Source organism: Nomascus leucogenys, chromosome X, assembly GCF_006542625.1.
Source record: "Nomascus leucogenys isolate Asia chromosome X, Asia_NLE_v1, whole genome shotgun sequence".
NCBI lineage: Eukaryota > Metazoa > Chordata > Mammalia > Primates > Hylobatidae > Nomascus > Nomascus leucogenys.
In genome coordinates this window covers 44,781,737-44,801,489 of record NC_044406.1, presented here as the reverse complement: position 1 = coordinate 44,801,489, position 19,753 = coordinate 44,781,737, and the positions used below count along the sequence as shown (strand labels likewise).

The 19,753-nt window shown below is 41.9% G+C and overlaps 2 protein-coding genes across 2 annotated transcripts in view; one reads left to right on the top strand and one right to left on the bottom strand.

The window, feature by feature from the left end:
* Positions 1–19,753, top strand: part of CHST7 (carbohydrate sulfotransferase 7) — a 194,258-nt gene that overhangs the window by 78,959 nt on the left and 95,546 nt on the right. The window lies entirely within an intron of this gene.
* SLC9A7 (solute carrier family 9 member A7) overlaps positions 1–19,753 on the bottom strand; it is a 148,501-nt gene that overhangs the window by 46,548 nt on the left and 82,200 nt on the right. Inside the window, exons 4-8 of the mRNA XM_030806702.1 lie at positions 13,200–13,276; positions 10,160–10,272; positions 3,178–3,283; positions 2,656–2,797; positions 311–416 (exon numbers count right to left, since the gene is read on the bottom strand). Of these exons, the coding sequence (XP_030662562.1) occupies positions 311–416; positions 2,656–2,797; positions 3,178–3,283; positions 10,160–10,272; positions 13,200–13,276 (544 nt within the window). The remainder of the gene's footprint in view (positions 1–310; positions 417–2,655; positions 2,798–3,177; positions 3,284–10,159; positions 10,273–13,199; positions 13,277–19,753) is intronic.

Sequence of the window (19,753 nt, the reverse complement as noted above, 5' to 3'; positions counted from 1 at the left end):
GGGGGAAGATCCCTTGAGCCTAGGAGTTTGAGGTTACAATGAGCTATGATTGTGCTGCTGCACTCCAGCCTGGGTGACACAGCAAGACCCTGTCTCTAAAAAAATAAAATTAAAAAAAGTCTAGCTTTTTGGAAAGTAAACAATCCATTTAAGACAGAACAATAGCCTTGCTCAGCAATCCTTCATACGGACATTTGCTGAACAGTTAAACTCCATGCAGCTGCTATCTAAGAATTCTTCCCTTCCTTCAAGTTCCCACAGGCCCCACTACAGTGAGGGGAAGGGTGGTCCAAGAGTAGAAAAAACCTACCTGTAAATCCGCAGGCTTCTGCCAAGAGAAACGTGCTCCAGGACATGAGGAAGAACAGTGCCGTCTCCAGCAGGGGGAAGCAGTGCAGTTTGGTAAACTTAGTCACGTTGGCATTCTGTCAAGGACCCTGTCTCCAGGTACATGTATCAGAGCCACCAAGAACCATACTCCACTAGCCCAGGACCCCTCCCCAAAGGGCTAGCCTTTCCCTTCAACCTTTTTTTTTTTTGGAGGCTCTAAAGCTGCTGGAGATTTCTTAAGTAACACAAATTAAGCTTTCCAGTGGAACGCAAGTTTTGTAGGGGCTGGAGGGAGGAAGAAACAGGGAGATATTGTTTAATGGGTACAGAGCTTCTGTTTGGGATGATGAAAAAATTCTGAAAGTAGACAGGGGGATGGCTACATGACATTGTGAATGTGGAATTGTACACTTCAAAATGGTTAAATGACAAATATCGTTAGCTATATTTTACCACAATTTTAAAAAATTAATCATGTAGGCCAGGCGTGGTGGCTCATGCCTGTAATCCTAGCACTTTGGGACCCGAGGCAGGTGGATCACCTGAGGTCAGGAGTTCGAAACTAGTCTGGCCAACATACTGAAACCCCGTCTCTACTAAAAATACAAAAATTAGCCGGGTGTGGTCACACGCATCTGTAATCCCAGCTATTCAGGAGGTTGAGAATCAACTGAACCTGGCAGGCAGAGGTTGCAGTGAGCCGAGATTGCGCCACTGCACTCCAGCCTGGGTGACAGAGCGAGACTCCGTCAAAAAAAAAAATTATCATGTAATATACCAAAAGCCATTAAATTTAAATGGGTGACTTGTATGGTATATAAATTATATCTCAATAAGGCTGTTCTTTTAAAAATTCAGCTTTCTAGAGAAACTGGCAACTAGTTTTCTGTGCTCCTTGAATGGCCATGGTTCTGAGAGGCACGGTCATGACATCAGGTTGGCTTGTTGGGTTGGTTCCAGCAGGGCTGTGAAGACAAGGCCTGTGAGACCCTGACCCCTGTGCACCACCGAGGCCACCTGAGTCCACAACAGGTGCCTAAGGAAGGCACAGGAAAGAAAGAAATACATAATTCTTGAGGCAGCAACCAGCTGCTGGTGTCACCTTTTGGGACCAGAGATCCTTCTTGTAACAGTGCCATTCGACACACGGCCAGCATAGAAGCATCTCATGAGGGATTTCACTGAGCAATATACGTCTCCAAGGCATCAAAAGGGCCCTTGTGAAGAAAGCAATTTAAATCTGCGCTATCCAATGCGGTAGCTGAACACTTACAACGTGGCTAGTCCAAATTGAGATGTGTTGTAAGAGCAACACACACACTGTATTTCTTTCTTTCTTCTTTCTTTCTTTTTTTTCTTTCTTTTTTTTTTTTTGATAGCATTTCACTCTGTCGCCCAAGCTGGAGTGCAATGGCACGGTCTCGGCTCACTGCAATCTCTACTTCCCAGGTTCAAGTGATTCTCCTGCCTCAGCCTCCCGATTAGCAGGGATTACAGGCACGCACCACCAAACCCGCCTAATTTTTGTATTTTTAGTAGAGACAGGGTTTCATGATGTTGGCCAAGCTGGTCTCGAACTCCTGACCTCAGGTGATCTGCCCACTTCGGCCTCCCAAAGTGCTGGGATTACAGGTGTGAGCCGCCACGCCCGGCACACATACCATATTTCAAAGGCTTGGAACAAAGATTGAATGTATAAAATCTCATTAATTATTTTTATCATAATTTTGTTATTTTTTTCCATATCGATTACATGTTGGAATGATGTGGTTTAAATTACATAGTAATGCCCACCAAAGAGGATATGATGCAGGACTCAGCACATCTATGGAAGGGATGCCTGCTCTTTTCACACGTTGTTTTTTTAGTTTGTTTAAATACTGGGCTATCCTTTGCTTACAGAAGGCCACTAACTAGCTATCACCACATAACACCATGTGGCCTGGAACAGCAGGTGGCACCAGCTAGCTGGGGCTAAAGTACTTCCCGGCCAGTAGTCCCTAATTCCCAGTCTCCTCCTGCCTCCTCAGCAATTTTTATCCCTCTGAAACTGATGCTCCAACTGGATCACAAGAAAGGGAGAGAAAAAGCAAAGGTGAAGACAGAGCGAAGTCTAGGGTTGCATTCCTAAACATTTTCTCAGACTCTCAGCTAGGGACCCAACCGTCATGCTTCACCAAAGTGACATATTTCAGGAGCCATCACACCCCAGTGGAACACTCAATGTAAGATTCCAATTTGAAAGAACAGCTGAGAACTTTCTTTTTGAAAGTGTAATGCCACACACGCATACCCAGGCCCGAGCTGAAACTACAAAAAGGATATTAGAGCAGTCACAACACCAGTCACAGCTCCCATAGTAAAAGAGCCACTAAATATACCTAGAAAAATGCCAACTGACTTAAAAAAGGCAGCAGCATCAAAGGCATGAGTGTTCAGTCCCGCTGGCTGGTAGGCAACAATAGACCTAAAGTTTAAAAACAAGAGACAGTTTTAAAAGACTGCACAGGTTTTACACTATGGTACCTGAAAATATCGACAAACATAGGTCTATCTACATTTTGTCAAGCATTGGCCAGGGTAAATTCATTTAATTTAATCTGCAGCCAGCATTGCTCAGGGTAAATTCATTTAATTTAATCTGCAGCCACCATGTTACGCTGGCGTCAGCATTCTGATTGCTGCTGGGCACACAAAGCAACGTAATTTTATCCACAAAGCTGATAAATCTCATTTAGAAAAACACCCAATTCAATATGTAATACATTTAAGATAAGCCTCTGAATTTAGCCCAAAGCATAGAGGAAACTGGGGTGTCTCTTCTCCAGCAGAAACACTGCTACTTACGAGGACAGTACAATGGCAACAGCATCATTTAGGACGCTCTCTCCAAAAAGAAGTGCGTAAAGATCCACGTCTGCATGCAATTCATTAAATATTGCCAGCACAGTCACTGAAAAGTGAGCCGAAAGCACAGAAATTAGTTTTGGTTACCGACCTTAAATACTGATTACAGATTTACAGAGGCAATTCCTATCTTGGGTGGGACTGGGTGATTCAAGGGATAGCAAGGGAGTCAAAGATAGACTTGTCTATCTGTGGCAGAAATGAAAACACTATGCTTTCCACTGTGATCCCATCATACTTTGAAAGTATCTGTTACAGAACTTCAAAAAATAATGACAATCAATGTGATTTGGCTTCAACAGTGGGTTGAAATCTCTTTGATTTCTCTGGCTCAATAGAGCCAAGGTTAAAATAACAAAGTTATTATAAAAATGATTAATGAGATTTTGGTCGGGCGGTGGCTCATGCTTGTAATTCCAGCACTTTGGGAGGCTGAGGCAGGCGGATCACCTGAGGTCAGGAGTTTGAGACCAGCCTGACCAACATGGTGAAACCCCATCTCTACTAAAAATGCAAAATTAGCCAGGCATGGTGGCACACGCCTGTAATCCCAGCTACTTGGGAGGCTGAGGCAGGAGAATCACTTGAACCCAGGAGGCGGAGGTTGCAGTGAGCCAAGATCACGCCATTGCACTCCAGCCTGGGCAACAAGAGTGAAACTCTGTCTCAAAAAAAGAAAGAAAAAAAAAAAAAGGGCCAGGCGCGGTAGCTCACGCCTGTAATCCCAGCACTTTGGGAGGCCGAGGCGGATGGATCACGTGAGGTCAGGAGTTTGACACAAGCCTGACCAACACGGTGAAGCCCCGTCTCTACTAAAAATACAAATTAGCTGGGCTTGGTGGCATATGCCTGTAACCCCAGCTACTTGGGAGGCTGAGGCAGGAGAATCACTTGAACGCGGGAGGCAGAGGTTGCAGTGAGCCAAGATCGCGCCATTGCACTCCAGCCTGGGCAACAAGAATCAAACTACATCTCAAAAAAAAAAAAAAGAAAGAAAGAAAGAAAGAAAAAGGGCCGGGCGCGGTGGCTCACACCTGTAATCCCAGCACTTTGGGAGGCCGAGGCGGGTAGATCCCTGAAGTTGGGAGTTCGAGACCAGCCAGACCAACATGGAGAAACCCCGTCTCTACTAAAAATACAAAATTAGCCGGGCGTGGTGGCGGGCGCCTGTAATCCCAGCTACTCCAGAGGCTGAGGTGGGAGAATCGCTTGAACCCGCGAGGCAGAGGTTGTGGTGAGCTGAGATTGCACCATTGCACTCCAGCCTGGGCAACAAGAGTGAAACTCCGTCTCAAAACAAAAAAAAGATTAATTAGATTTTATAAATTCCATCTTTGTGCCAAGCCTTTGAAATATGGTGTGTGTGTTGCTTAAAATAATAATGACGGGAGTGGGGGCAGGGGCAATATCGCCCGATTGAGAACCACCGCTCTAGATACATGCACGAGAGCTGTGTTCTCTCTCAACACTCATACCCAACTACGCTCTCTCTTGATGGTTTCTACCATACAACTGCAAAAACTAAAAACCCACTTTCCCAGCTTCCCTTCCATTACGTCTTCCTGTCAGGAAGAGGGCAGAGAGGCCAGACACCAACGCAGTCATCTTGCCTCCATGGGGCAACTGATGTGTGACTGAAACCCCAGAACAGTGCAGCAGAAAGACTGAGTATAGTATTTTTTATGATTGTAGTGGAAGCCGGGACATCAGCCCGGTACTGTTACCCAAGATAAATATCTATTTGTTTAAGCAGGGATTAGCCAGGTTTTTCTGTTCTTTGCAGCCAAAAGCATTACTAATTGATACAATTAGAAAACCAAGCCAAACAAATGTTCAGTTTAGTGAGTTATTATCAGCCAGCCAGTCTTGTAACCACCTCCCTGTTCAAGAAATGGAACTTTGTCAGTCCCCCATATGTCCCATCCCAGTCTGAAGCCTCTTCCTTCACTAAAGGGAACCACTAAACTAAATTTTGTAGTCATCATTTTCTTGCCTTTCCCTATAATTTAATCACACAAATGCACATTCCCTGACACTATCATTTGGTTTTGCCCATTTTTTAAAAATTTTATTTTTATATTTTTATATTTTTTTGATACAGGGTCTTGCTCTGTTGCCCAGGCTGGGGTACAGTGGTGTGATTATAGCTCACTGTAGCCTGGAACTCCCAGGCTTAAGCAATTCCCCCCATCTCAGCCTCCCAAGTAGATGGGACCACAGACGCATACCACACCTGGCCTAAAAGCATAATTAATAATAATAACAATAAACGCTTACGTAGCACTGATCTAAGTTTCAACTTCTCATTCTCCCTGCTCATTATCTCACGAAACAGGTCAGGAACCCTTCTGTGCCTCTCCTGAGCAAGTCTGTGCCTGACCACGGGGGTAGGATGTGGGTGCTGACAACTGGAAGACGATGGGATGGGGATGACAGACTGGCTAAGTGGTCTTTAATGGGAGAGATGAAACAAACTGCCCTCCTCCCTACAGCAGGACCCTTGAAATCAGGGTGAGCAGGGTCACAGCTATTTCCAACTGAACACAGACTGAGAAATCACAATTAACTAACTGAAGATCACTGGGTACAGGCAGTGAGAAAAACAAAAGAATGGCAGATATACGAAGAAAGAAAAACTCAAGGACCTAAATGTGTTCATTCAGCTAACTTTTCTTGGACACTTCATCCATGTACTCAAGGGCACTTAGCACTTCTGAGCACTCAGTACAAAGTGGCAAGCACTGACATGTACAAAACAGACCTAACTCAAAGAGCTGAGGGAGCAGATAAGGGAGTCTAGAAAGAGTGACTAGGCAGGTGGCACGTTTGAACCAAGTCCCAAAGGATGCACTCCAGCCTGGGCGACAGAGCAAGACTCCATCTCAAAAAAAAAAAAAAAAAAAGAAAAGAAAAGAAAAGAAAAGAAATTGTTAAGATAGTAAATTTTATGTCAGGCATTTTTACCACAATAAAAAATTAATAATAAAAAAGGAAATTGCATGCCCTTCCTGTGAACCATCATGATGTCATTTCCCCAATTTTAATTCATCACCTTTGTACTCCTTGAGTCAATCAGCCTGACTCACAGGTTTCTATTTTTCTTTTCTTTTTAGACAGGGTGTCTGTCACCTAGGCTGGAGTGCAGTGGCATGTGTTCTCTGGTGGCTGCCTAGGAAGGCACCATGGGGTGGAAATGTGTTTTTTTTTCTTTAATTGTGGATGTGTCTAAAACAAAAGCCCACAAAGATGGCACATGGCAGCCATGACACATGACCACAGAGTGGAGAAGGCTCCCTGTCACAGTGCAGCCTACACTATCCCACACATATTATGTCACCTTTGACCAGAAGACCAAAGACTCATGTCTCAAGCCAAGTACAGGAATCAGGGACAAGGATTCTTATTCCTTCATATCAGTCAATACCGCTCTGTATCCTAACACTATAAAGTTTTTTGTTTCATTTTTTAAAGACAGGGTCTTGCTCTGTCATCCAGGCTGGAGTGCAGTGGTGCGATCACAGCTCAACGCAGACTCAAACTCCTGGGCTCAAGCAATCGTCTTGCCTCAGCCCCCCGAGCAGCTGGAACTATAGGCAATCACCACTATGGCCAGCTAATTTTTAAAATTTTTTTGTGGGGATGAAGTTCTACTATGTTGCCCAGGCTGCCAATATCAGAATTTTTGTTTGATGCACCAGGCACTAGAAGTCAATCTGGTCTTGTGATGCTTAACTCTGCACTTAAGTTTTTATCTCTTTTATGACCCAAGTTTTCAAACAACAGATTTTTTAGGAGGCTGGTAAAACACTTTTAATTTACAAAAACATTCTACATTTCAGGAAGATTTCTATTTAAAAAGCAGTTAAAGTTAATGTCCTGATGTTTAATAAGTTTAAACTTTCAATTTTCTACAACTTCCATTTCTATAAAACCCTCACTGTGCCAATCTTTATAGGCCAAGTGAAAATGGAGTAGCATGGTAATGCCTTCCATTATTTTCTACCATAGCATAGACACATTAAAGGGAAGTAAGCCTCTCTATCCAATTAAATGAAGTAACACTGATAGCTCAGGAAACAATATCAATAATCTTTATGTTAAACTAACTTCCCTTTACTTGTTAGTGGTACTAGTAAGACCTTAGTAATAAAACTATAGATGAGTATACTTAGAAACACATTTTCAGACAGACTAAACACCTTTCTCAGACTTATGAAGATCTATTCCTCCATAGACACACATCTGGAGACAGTCACAGACAGCACAGGATTAAAATAATAAAGCTGATTTTCAGAGTTCTCTTTGGAAACATGCTTGGGTTAAGAGATGATCTGTTATTTATTTATTTTTTAAACATAAGGAAAACTGAGAAATCTCTGCCTGAGTCAGACGTGGACACAGACCAGCATAATTTAGAGATGGTACACTCAATGCCTTACACGTGTTGTTTCATTTCATCTTCACAATAGCCTTAGGAGATAGGTGCCATCATTTCTACTTTATAGATGAGGAAACTGATGTGAGGGGATAATGTGTGCCCAGGCCACCCAATCAGTGATTGGTAGGGCTAGAACTAAACCCAAGGCCTGTGACTCCAAATCCCACCTTTTCACAAACCAGAGTGCCTCGACAGCCAAGTCTTCAATACTAATTTACTCAGGGTGTTTGTAATAAAATATGAGGGTAAGAGAGGTCAATGTTTTGTTTTTTTCTTTTTTTTGAACATTGAGATTCTTCAGAACCACACAACTGTCTAGAGCTATGCTGTTTGATGTGGTAACCATTAGCCACATGTGGCTATATACATTTAAATTACTTAACATTAAATAAAAGTTAAAATCAGTCCCCCTATTGCATTACCCTACATTTCAAGTGCTCAAAAGCCACATGTGCCTACTGGTTACCACAATGGACTCGCAGATTATAGAACATCTCTATCTTCACAGAAAGATAGCACTGATGGAGAGGACCCCCAAGGGGCATGGTCAAGTGGGGTATCTTAGTGTCTTTAAGGTTATTACTGTTCAGAATATTAGAGGGCATTGGAGACATTGAGCAAACCTTTCTATCTCTACCGTGAGGACAGGAGCAGCTCATTCTCCAGAACTTCTTTCCCTAAGTACTCAATAGCTGACACTAAGGAAGAGAATAGCTCTAACTACTTTATGCAAACTGATCAAATTATAGGTTCCAACTTGGAAAGGAGAACTTTTTTGTTTGTTTTTGAGCTGCAAGGGAGGGTGTAATAATTCACTTGTAAGAATTGGTTCAACCAACACTTGAAAAATACAAGGCAAGGGACTGATGAATAGAAAACCATGTCACAGTGCACAGTCCTGCAGGAACGCTGCACAAAAGGAGTTTACAAATTAAATTACATTCACTACAGAAAATCACGTGTGTTTCTACTAAGAAAAGGTATTATTTAAACCAAATGATATGCTACATAAAAGAAGGCAAAAGGGCAACACTGGGAAAGAAGAAAATCTAAGTGTAAAACTTATGACCAAATTAGTCATTCTAAGATGAAAGGCAAAACATGTTATACAGCCGGGCACAGTGGCTCACGCCTGTAATCCCAGCACTTTGGGAGGCCGAGGTGGGCGGATCACCTGAGGTTGGGAGTTTGAGATCAGCCTGACCAACATGGAGAAACCCTGTCTCTACTAAAAATACAAAAAAAATTAGCCGGGCCTGGTGGTGCATGCCTATAATCCCAGGTACTCGGGAGGCTGAGGCAGAGGAGGTAGAGGCGGAGGCAGAGGTTACGGTGAGCCAAGATTGCGCCATTGCACTCCAGCCTGGGCAACAAGAGCGAAACTCCATCTCAAAAACAAAACAAAACAAAACAAAAAAAAACATGCTATACAGATACAATGGAATATTATTCAGCCTTAAAGGTTAGGAAATTATGACAAATGCTATAAAATGGATGAACTTTGAGGACATTATGCTAAGTGAAATAAGCCAGTCACAAAAGGACAAATACTGTATGATTTCATTTGTTGAAGTACCTACAGTAGTCAAGTTCACAGAGACAGAAAGTCAAAGGTAGCTGCCAGGGGCTGCTGGGAAGTGGGACTGGGAAGTTGCTGTTTAATGGGTACAGTATTTCAATTTTGCAAGATGAAAAGGTTCTGGGGATTGGTTTCACAATGATGTGGGTATACTTAACGCTACTGAACTATACACTTAGAAATTGTTAAGATAGGCTGGGCACGGTGGCTCACACCTGTAATCCCAGCACTTTGGGAGGCCGAGGTGGGTGGATCACGAAGTTAGGAGATCGAGACCATCCTGGCTAACGTGGTGAAACCCCATCTCTACTAAAAATACAATAAAATTAGCCAGGCGTGGTGGCAGGCACCTGTAGTCCCAGCTACTCAGGAGGCTGAGGCAGGAGAATGGCGTGAATATGGGAGGTGGAGTTTGCAGTGAGTCAAGATCGTGTCACTGCACTCCAGCCTGGGCAACAGAGCAAGACTCTGTTTCAAAAAAAAGAAATTGTTAAGATAGTAAATTTTATGTCAGGCATTTTTACAACAACAAAAAAATTAATAATAAAAAAGGAAATTGCATGCCCTTCTTAGAAAAGCCATCTAACTGTAGTCCCACTGCTTGGGAGGCTGAGGCAGGAGGATTGCTTGAGCCCAGGAGGTCAAGGCTGCAGTGAGCTGTGATTGCACCACTGCACTCCAGCTTGGGCAACAGAGTGAGATCCCGTCTCAAAAAAGGAAAAAGAAAAAGGAAAGCCATCTAAGTCTGTTAGACCCACCTATTGGTCACTTCTTCCACCACCATGCCATGCAAATAAATACTACATTCTCCCTACTGCAACAAAAGTTAATGATTGCTCTCAACTTTTTAAGATTTAAATAATGGAATACCATAATAATAAAGACAAATACGCAAAGCCAAATACCTGGGTCAGTGGCAGAGATGATTGCTCCAAAAAAGAGACAATCTGTGTAGTAAAATTTATCTGAGAGCTGTCCCATAATCTTCATGAGCTTCACCACACCATACATGAGATTTCTGTAAGAAGGTAAGGTAAACTATGTCAGGAGAAAAAAATAAGTAACTTAGCAAATATGCAAGCAGAATAGCACTAGAATGCTGCTCTCAGAGATTTATGAAAATAACAGGCAGCTGCCATGGTTGGACACTTACCAGAGACATTGCCAACAGGACTTTGGCATCAAGTAATAGTTTGCAGTTAACATCATCTTGCTGAAATATCTGAACATTTCATTTTTAAAAGCTGTACTGGCTAACAACTAAAGCAACCATGAAACACAGTCTTCAATTAGCAACAAAGCTAAGGCATTTGAAGCAACTGGGTAATACAGAGAAAAGGAAGAGACAGAACCTGGCATAATGTTTTTGTAGCAATAAGTTGCTACAAAACTCACAAGACTCTAAGATAATGCATTTCAAGTCAGAGAAATCAGTAGACTGGATGAAACTAGAGAGAAAAAAATGGGTTGATCACAAAGATCCAAAGGATCTTGCCTTCTCTGCCAAGAATTATTTCAAAAAAAGGAAAGAGGTGAATATCTTTAAATGTCCTATTAGAACATCCATATACCCATCAAGATATCTGGCCTTTCACTCTTTGCATGGGTCAGGCAGGCCAGCAATAGCCCTCCTTATGCTATGTAGACTGTGACGTGGGCTAAGAGGGACTACCAAGTTAAATTTTTCAGCTTGGTGGAAGCACATTTCCTACAGGACAGCTTACAAATTGGGAGGAGTGAGGAGTGTGAAAAGGTCTAGTACATTTTACAAGGGTATGTGTGCATGCATGTGTGTGTGTGTGCATGTGTCTGTGGTGGCAGCAGCAGTGATAGCAGCAGCTGCAGGGGTTAGAGGAGTAAAAATAACCATGGACTTGACTCATTATGCCCTACAGCCAATGCTCTAATAATGAGATTCTTGATGCCACTGCCCACCTCTGTGTCTCAAATGCTTAGAAGGGTGAACTAGCTAAGCTAGGAGCAAAAGAACTATTCACAGAATGGAATCATTTTGAGAAGAAACAGCTATAACTTAATGCTTGCCTATTGTATGCCAGACACTGTTCTAGACACTTAACCAGTTCAATTTCTTTTCACAGGAATTGTATGTTACAGATTTGATTTGCCCTTTGTTGCTTATCAAAGGCTTCTTTCATGTACCCTTTAAACATTCCTGCAACAAGACCTTCCTCTCCATTTCCTTCCACCAGTCTGTGACCTACACAATAGACTTCTCCGGCAGCCTTTTCCCCATTTTGCTTCCTATCATCACTAATGCCAGTTATGTAACGTGTCATTCTTCAATAATGTATCTTCAATACATTCTTCAATACAATTCAATACATTCTTCAATAATGTATCTTCAATACATTCTTCAATACAATTCAATACATTCAATACATTCTTCAATAATGTATCTCTTAAAGGATAAGTCAAAGCCCCTCCTTTTTTGATGGCACAAAAGACCCCTGCTATTATCTCCAGGTTTCTAGCTAATTGTTAAAAAATTAATAAAAATCCTAACTTTATTCAGATTTTCTTAGTTTTTAACCTAATGTCCTTTTTCTGTTCCAGGATCTTATCCAGGATACCACATGGCGTTTAGTCATCCAATCCCTTTAGTCTCCTCATGACTGTGACAGTTTCTTAGACTTTGCTCATTTTTTTTTTTTTTTTTTGAGACAGCATCTCGGTCTGTCACCCAGGCTGGAGTGCAGTGGCTCAATCTCAGCTCACTGCAAGCTCCACCTCCCGGGTTCACGCCATTCTCCTGCCTCAGCCTCCCAAGCAGCTGGGACTACAGGCGCCCGCCACCACTCCTGGCTAATTTTTTTTTTTTTTTGTATTTTTAGTAGAGACAGGGTTTCACCGTGTTAGCCAGGATGGTCTCAATCTCCTGACCTTGTGATCCGCCTGCCTCGGCCTCCCAAAGTGCTGGGATTACAGGCGTGAGCCACTGCGCCCGGCCAGACTTTGCTCATTTTTGATGACCTTGGCAGATTTAAGGAGTACTGCTCAGATATTTTGTAGAATATCCTTCGACTAGGATTTGTCTGATTTTTTCTCTCATGGTTAGACTGAGGTAATGTCGTTTTAAGTGAACGACCAGAGAGGTAGAGTATCCTTCTCATCACAAATATCAAGGTACATACTATCAACGTGACTTACCACTGCTGATGTTGACCTTGATCACCCGGTTGAGGTAGTATTTGTCAGGTTTCTCCACTGTAAAGCTACTCTTCTTTCCTGCTTTCTGTACTGTACTCTTCAGAAAGAAGTCACTATGCACAGCCCACACTCAAAGAAGGAGTGGGAGGGGACTGAGCTCCACCTCCTTGAGGGGGATGTATCTACACAAAGTATTTGGAATTCTTCTGCACAGGAGATTTGTCTCTTCTCCCCCATTTATTTATTCATCCAATCATTTATATCCATATGGACTCAGCGATATTTACTTTATGCTCTTGGGGATAATCTAATACAATGTTATTTGTTTTGTTGTTCTTCAGCCATTGGGGGGGGCTTTGACCATTACAGGGGCTTTCAGGTTGGCTCTTGTGTCCCTTTGACATCCCCTACATTCTTTTGTCTGCCTGTTTTCTGAGTACTTCCTTACTTTCTGGCATTACAAGATACTCCCTTTTCATCTTGTATATTTCCTGCCCCAGCCCTAGAATTAGCCATTTCTGCAAGGGGCTCTGGTTCTTTTTATCAAAGAATGATAATAGAAACCAAGATCTGGGTGCTGGGTATAATTTTATTTCGTGTAAATTGATCTTAATTTAAATAGCCACACGTGGCTAATAGCTACCATACTGAACAGTGTAACTCTCGATCCTGACTGCCATCATCAAAAATATCAAAATACTGGACTCTGTGGACCCAAATGGATCTCATCCCTATGGAATGTGTGTTAATTTGGTTATATGACAAAGGTTCACTTACCCAATAATGAAGCATGAAACAGCAGTCCCCAAGAAGGCATAGGCCAGTATAGACCCGAGATTTCTGAAAAAGTGTCTCTGAATAAAACAAACAAACAAAACCCAGGAATCACATTGTGATTTTCAACAATGAGCTTAAGAAACACATTACAAGTCTCTAAAAAGTGGAACTCTACTTACTGTTTCCATTACATCAAGTAACAACTGAAGTTACTCCTATATGGTGCTATTTAACCTTAGACATCATGGTTTTAAGTTATCTTCTATACAGCCAGGTACTGAGCAAGTAAGCAAGGACTTAGTAAATTTTCAGATAAAACTGCTCTGGATGATTACATTAAATCACATTAAGTGTGTGTATATGTTGTGCATGTGTGTGTGAGTAGACCAATCATTTTTACAGATTTAACTCAAACCATTTTACTCAGTGATTCAGCACGTCACTTCCAGTTCTGGTGGTACCTCAGAAGATCATCACAGATAGAAGTTTAAAACAAAGTGTGAAGGTGCTATGTCATGAGATTTCTGCTTAATTTGGTATCAGAAAACAGAGTCCTAAATATCTGCTCATGGAACCTGAAACGTCTCCTTATATTCATCTAGATTAATGTCTGAAGCCTGGGAAAGAGGGACAATAGAGATGGATGTGGAGAAATGAGAAACAGTTCTATTTAAGATGGCCAAGTTTATACAAGAAGAAACACACATCAATATCACAGCTAGAAATTATTCAGAAAGAGGTGGCAAAACTGTAATCCTTTCAATACTTCTGCACATTCATTGGTTACCTTAAAAATATAAACACACACACACACACACACACACACGGATTTACTTGTTTTACCATGTTGTCTTTGAAGGATTTACTTCTTACAAGTCATTAGGCCTGTGGGATATTTCGACGGAGGAAATTCTGCCTGTTCCTGGGATCCTAAGACACAGTTCTGCCTCCTCAAGGCATAAGCCATTCTCATTTGACAATCAGAACTATTTAACAAAAACAGACAAAATCTCCCAACATCCTGATCAAACAAGGGCCAGGAATACTTTACCTAAAAATTTTTTAAAAGGCAGGAGAGCCCCAGCATGTCAGCTGAGCAACATCAGAAAAAAACAGGGTGCAGGAAGAAGAATCCAGCCTAGATCAGGCAGCTACCACGAAGCATGACCAGACAAAGGGCTGCAGGCGTCCTCTGGTCTGCATCCCAGACACAGGGCCTTCCCAGTGCTTGCCCCTATCTGAGTCAGTGAAGAAGGTGTTAAGGAATGCCTGCTGCCCTTAAGCCACCTGCTCAGGAGAGAATCCTTCAAGGGCTTGCCATGCTGACAGGCACCGAATGAGGGTGCTGCCTGTACATAAGATGGACACATTATGTTTGCCTCTTAAATAACCGCCTTTTTGTTTTTAATCGAATGCGTTTATACACCAATGTTTTGAGAAAACATATATTTCAAAAAAACAACAGCTGTGAGTCTGCTTCCCTTTAAAAGCTCCATAAAGGGCTTCAATCAGGGAGGGCTAGGAGTGTACCAAGAACAAGGCATGAGATGAATGACACTTGTGAGGTATCCAAGAACACATTTCAATCCCAGATGTGCTTTTCCTTGCCACTCAGCTTTCCTTTGGGTAGATATTCCCATGGTAACTCTGAATATAAATTAGATAAATACATATTCATGACATTAGCCAAAGCAAAAAATTAGGAATGTAAATCTGCAGCCAAAAATACTTTCATAATATATTCTAAAATCACACACACACAATTACCCATCTCCCGTTCATATCTGCTGATGTGAGCTGAAACTTAACTGTATTTTGAAAAGCTATACTACCTATTTGTGTATTATGTCTAGTACTTAAACATATACTTCATAGTTCACAAAGTGTTTTCACATATATTAGCCCATCCAATTCTCACAATGATCTATCTGGAAGGTGTTATTTGGACCATCTTATACGAGAGAACTCAAGGCTCAAAGGCATGATGTAAGCTGTTTCAAGTCACACTTCCGCCAAACCAAGCCACAGACTGGAAAGCTGGTCTCCCGACCCCAAAGCATCGTGCTCTCACTGCGCAAGCTGCCCTGCTACCCAGCTCTTCGATTCTCACTTCTCTTTGGGAAAGAAAGGATAGGAGGTGTCCGGTAAAATCCTAGATCTTTCATCCTATCCTTATTTGGTTACAATACAGCCATGACTAGTTCAGAATCTCCCTTACTTTTCCTCCTCAATTATAAAATGACAAGAAGAGACAAAAGGAGATGATGGCATGCCCTGGCAAAGTCTTCAAAAATATAAGCCCAAGGCAGGCCAGGATGAGAAGTTTTGCTTTGGTGAAAATCTACCCAATATCCCAATTTCTAGCTGTATCATTCTAAGCCTCACACTGCTACTCCTTGGGAAATCCTATCCCCTCCCATTCCTCACTGGCAAGTTTTAACATGTTATTGTAAATGTGTTTGTGAGTGAGGGAGAGAGACAGAGAGACAGAGAGAGAGAGAGAGAGAGAGTGTGTGTGTGTGTGTGTGTGTGTGTGTTTGGTGGGGGAGTCCACCAATAATGGCTTCTATGGGTGAATTATTTCCCTGCAAAGGCCCTCTAAGCAAACCATGAATGGTAGCACAAAATCAAAGCTAATTCCAATGAGAACTTTTTTCGAGTCAGAAAGCCCAGGTCTGCATGATAGCTATATGATGTGCATAGGCCAGAAGGTCTGAATGTTATACCATCTGTTAAATGGTGAAGTATTTATTACACATTTCACTGACAACAGGTTTCATCAGAGATGGCAACCATATTAAGGACCAACTATTTAGGTGCTTTTATAGGGACAATTTAAAAAGGAAAGAGACTAAACTAATAGTTGATAACCTGAAAGACTAGCGATATTATGATGTATATGTATTGGTTTTCATCTACAGTTCCTGGCTCATAAACTCCCATAGCTCTTGTTACAGTCTTTTGTTGTAATGTTGGGCACTTTAAGCCTCAGAAGCAGGTAGCAAAAAAACAGAATCCCTCTGACCTTCTCTTGCCCTCCTTTCATCTGCTCCTTTTTTGTCCCAAGGCAGGCCATAGAAACTAAAAATATACTCTAATTTTCTCCTGCCTTTTTGAAGTAGGTCATAAGACCCTCATTTCAGAAGGGATCCTGCCCCACACTGCGGAGGAAGGAATGCCACACAGAGAGGCCAAGAAGAATCTGAACACATAGGCCTTGCTGGGTTTCCCCACTCAGTCTATCAGCATTAGATCACACCCCTTTTGTCCAATCACTTTTCTACACGGTTGTCAATCATGCCTATGCAATGAAACCTCCGTAAAAGGTTCAAAAGGATGGGGTTCCGAGAGCTTCCAAATAGCTGATATATGGAGGTTCCTGGACGGTGGTGTCCAGGGAGGGCATGGAAGCTCCGTGCCCCTTTCTCCACACCTTGCCTTATGCATCGCTTCATCTGTATCCTTTGTAATATCTTTTTTAATAAACTGGTAAATATGAGTGTTTCCCTGAGTTTTGTGAGCCACGATAGCAATGTAATGAAACTCAAAGAGGGGGTCGTGGGAACCCCAACTTGAAGCCAGGCAGTCAGAAGTCCCAGACTTGTGACAGGTGTCTGAGGTGGGGCGGGGGGTAGTATTGCGGGACTGAGCCTTCCGTGGGATCTGGCAGTATCTCCAGGTAGATAGTGTCAGAACTGAACTGGAGGACATCCAGCTGGTGTCCACTGCAGAATTCATTGCTTGTTTGCTGGTGGGGAGAAATCCCTCCCAATTTAATCACAGAAGTCTTCTGTGTTGTTACTGTAGTGTGAAAGCAGAGAAAAACCAATTTGTGGGTTTTTTTCCCACTCAGGCTAGCATTTCAAAAACAAATTGATTGGGAACTGGCAAAGCCTGTGAGCTGTTTTTCTTTTGAGAAAATGGTGCTGATAAAGGGAAGGTTCTGCAAAAACTAAAATGTCTTTCAACCATCAGAGTGGCTTTCACAACCCATGATTTGGTTTCATTTTAAAACAACTATAACTGATTATATATTAAGATTAGTTATGTAAAATATCAAATTACTCATCACCCATTTGATCTGAAGAAGAGTTCCCAAATTCTCCACTTACGTAAAAAATAACGTTATTTATACCCATAATAACCATCTCCTATCTACTACATGTCAATAGATGACATACAAATTCAGATGACCCTGGCAACCCCAGAGTAGTCAGGAAAACAATATGGTCTTTTTTGTACAGAAAACCTAAATCCAGAGGCAATAAGGCACAAAAGAACAACTCTGGGCCCTGGAGTCAGACAGAGAGGGTATCACCTTGACTCACTCCCGCACTATCTACGTAACCTCATATGCATCATTAATCATTCTGAGCTGAGATTCATCATCAGTAAAACGCAGGACACTCTACATGTGAGTACACAAATGCACTGGGCTGGTGTGCAGAAACACAGCCTCCGTTCCTCAAGCACCTATTATGGAGACAGAACTTATGTTCCATTCCTCTCCCCCTTCCCCTCCTGCCCTGAAGGTTATGCAGTAAGGAGGGGTCACTTGATCTCTGAAAGGGGAAGTGAGTTTGACCCTGACTTGTAGTCTTGACCCTGTTGTGCAAGGTGGGGAATTGTTCTTGCTCCTCTAGCCTCCATGCTATGAGCAAAAGAGGCAGCTTTTGGCAGGCCCAACAATTTCTAGGATCTCTCCATTTCGGCCTCCTTAGGTGTAACTGTGACTGACCTGGTGGCTAAAGAGTACCTGTCCTCATTTCATGAGGTAGGTTGTAAGCAGCCCCATTACTAAAGGCTAAGTGACATACTCCAACATGCATTTACCAGGGACTTAGGATCATAAATCATTTAATCACAAGTTAACTCCTTGTATCTGTTTATCGATGAGTTGGAAACCTGGAGGAGAAGCAGTGTGAACTAATCTTCAACCACCATCACCTTCTTACAGAGTTTCTGTGAAGATTAGAAAGAATGGATGTAAAAACAGAAATAAAGAATATCCATTCCTAATACACAGCAAATGCTCTGTAAACTATATTTATGTTGGTTGGAAATTGTTTAAAAACCATCTGAAAAGTGCAGAGTGGCTTTGATAGAAAACCCAGCCTGATGGGCCGGCATCCTCTCATAAAATGAACTGGGAAAGTGTTCCCTCTTCAATTTTCTGAAAGAATTTGTATAAGATTGGTACTAGTTCTTCCATAAATGCTTGATATAATTCGCCAGTAAAGCCATATGGGTGTGTGGAAAAGTTTTTCATTATGAACTCAATTTCTTTAATATAGGTCTGTTCAAGCTTTCCATCACTTCTCAGGTCAGTTTTGATAATTTATGTCTTTCAAGGAATTTGTCCATTTCACGCGGGTTTATTTTTCTTTTTTTGAGTTGTTTTTCACGGCAAGATCTCATCATGATGTTGTCAAACTTACTGGCACAAAAATTGTTCATAGTATTCCCTTATTTTGTCCATTTCACACCGGGTTTATTTTTCTTTTTTTGAGTTGTTTTTCACAGCAAGATCTCATCATGATGTTGTCAAACTTACTGGCACAAAAATTGTTCATAGTATTCCCTTATTATCCTTTTAATATCTGAAGGGTCTGTAGCAAAGTCCCTTCTTTTATTCCTAATACAGGTAATTTGTTTCTTTCCTCCTTTTTTCTCAACTGACCTAGCTAGAGTTTATCAGTTTCAGAGGCATTCTCTAGATCCTAAGGATGTTGTTGAGTTTTATTGTCAGGCAAAATCTCTCTTCTCTAGACTCACTGAAAGGGTTTCCTTTAGTCCTCATTCAGAAAGAGAGCTGAAACAAGTTTCACAGCTGTTACCTGCCCTTGGGGAGGCTTAATTTTCAGGCAATATTACCACAATGGGAGAGGGAGGGAGCCACCCATAAATATTTGTAAAGATATTTGGCATTTGTTTTTATTTATTTATTTACTTTTTAGAGACCGGGTCTTGCTCTGTGGCCCAGACTGGAGTACAGAGACACAATCAAGGCTCACTGCGGCCTCAAACTCCTGGGCTCAAGCTCCCCACCTCAGACTCCTCCAAGAGTAACTAGGACCACAGGCATGTACCACCATGCCCAGCTAATTTTTTTGCTTTTTGTAGAGGCAGGGTCTTGCTATGTTGCCCAGGCTGGTATTTAGTATTTTAAATAACTACAAGCTCTGGCCCAACCTTGCTGTCTAGCATGATGACCCTCAGTAATAAGGATACTTAGGTTCTTTAAAACTTTTTATTTTGGAATAATTAGAGATTCACATAAGTTGCAAAGATTAAGTACAGAGAGGTCTCATGTACTCTTCACCCAGTTTCCCCCAATGGTTACATCTTACATAACTATGGTACAATATCAAAACCAAGAAACTGGCATTATATGTATTATGTGTGTGCATAGTTCCCTATCATTTAATCAAATGTGTAGACTTGCATAACTACCACCACAATCAAAATACACAACTGTTCCATCACCCTGAAGATGTCCCTCATGCTACCCCTTTATAAGCACCCCCACCCCAATGCCCCCACCATCCCTATTC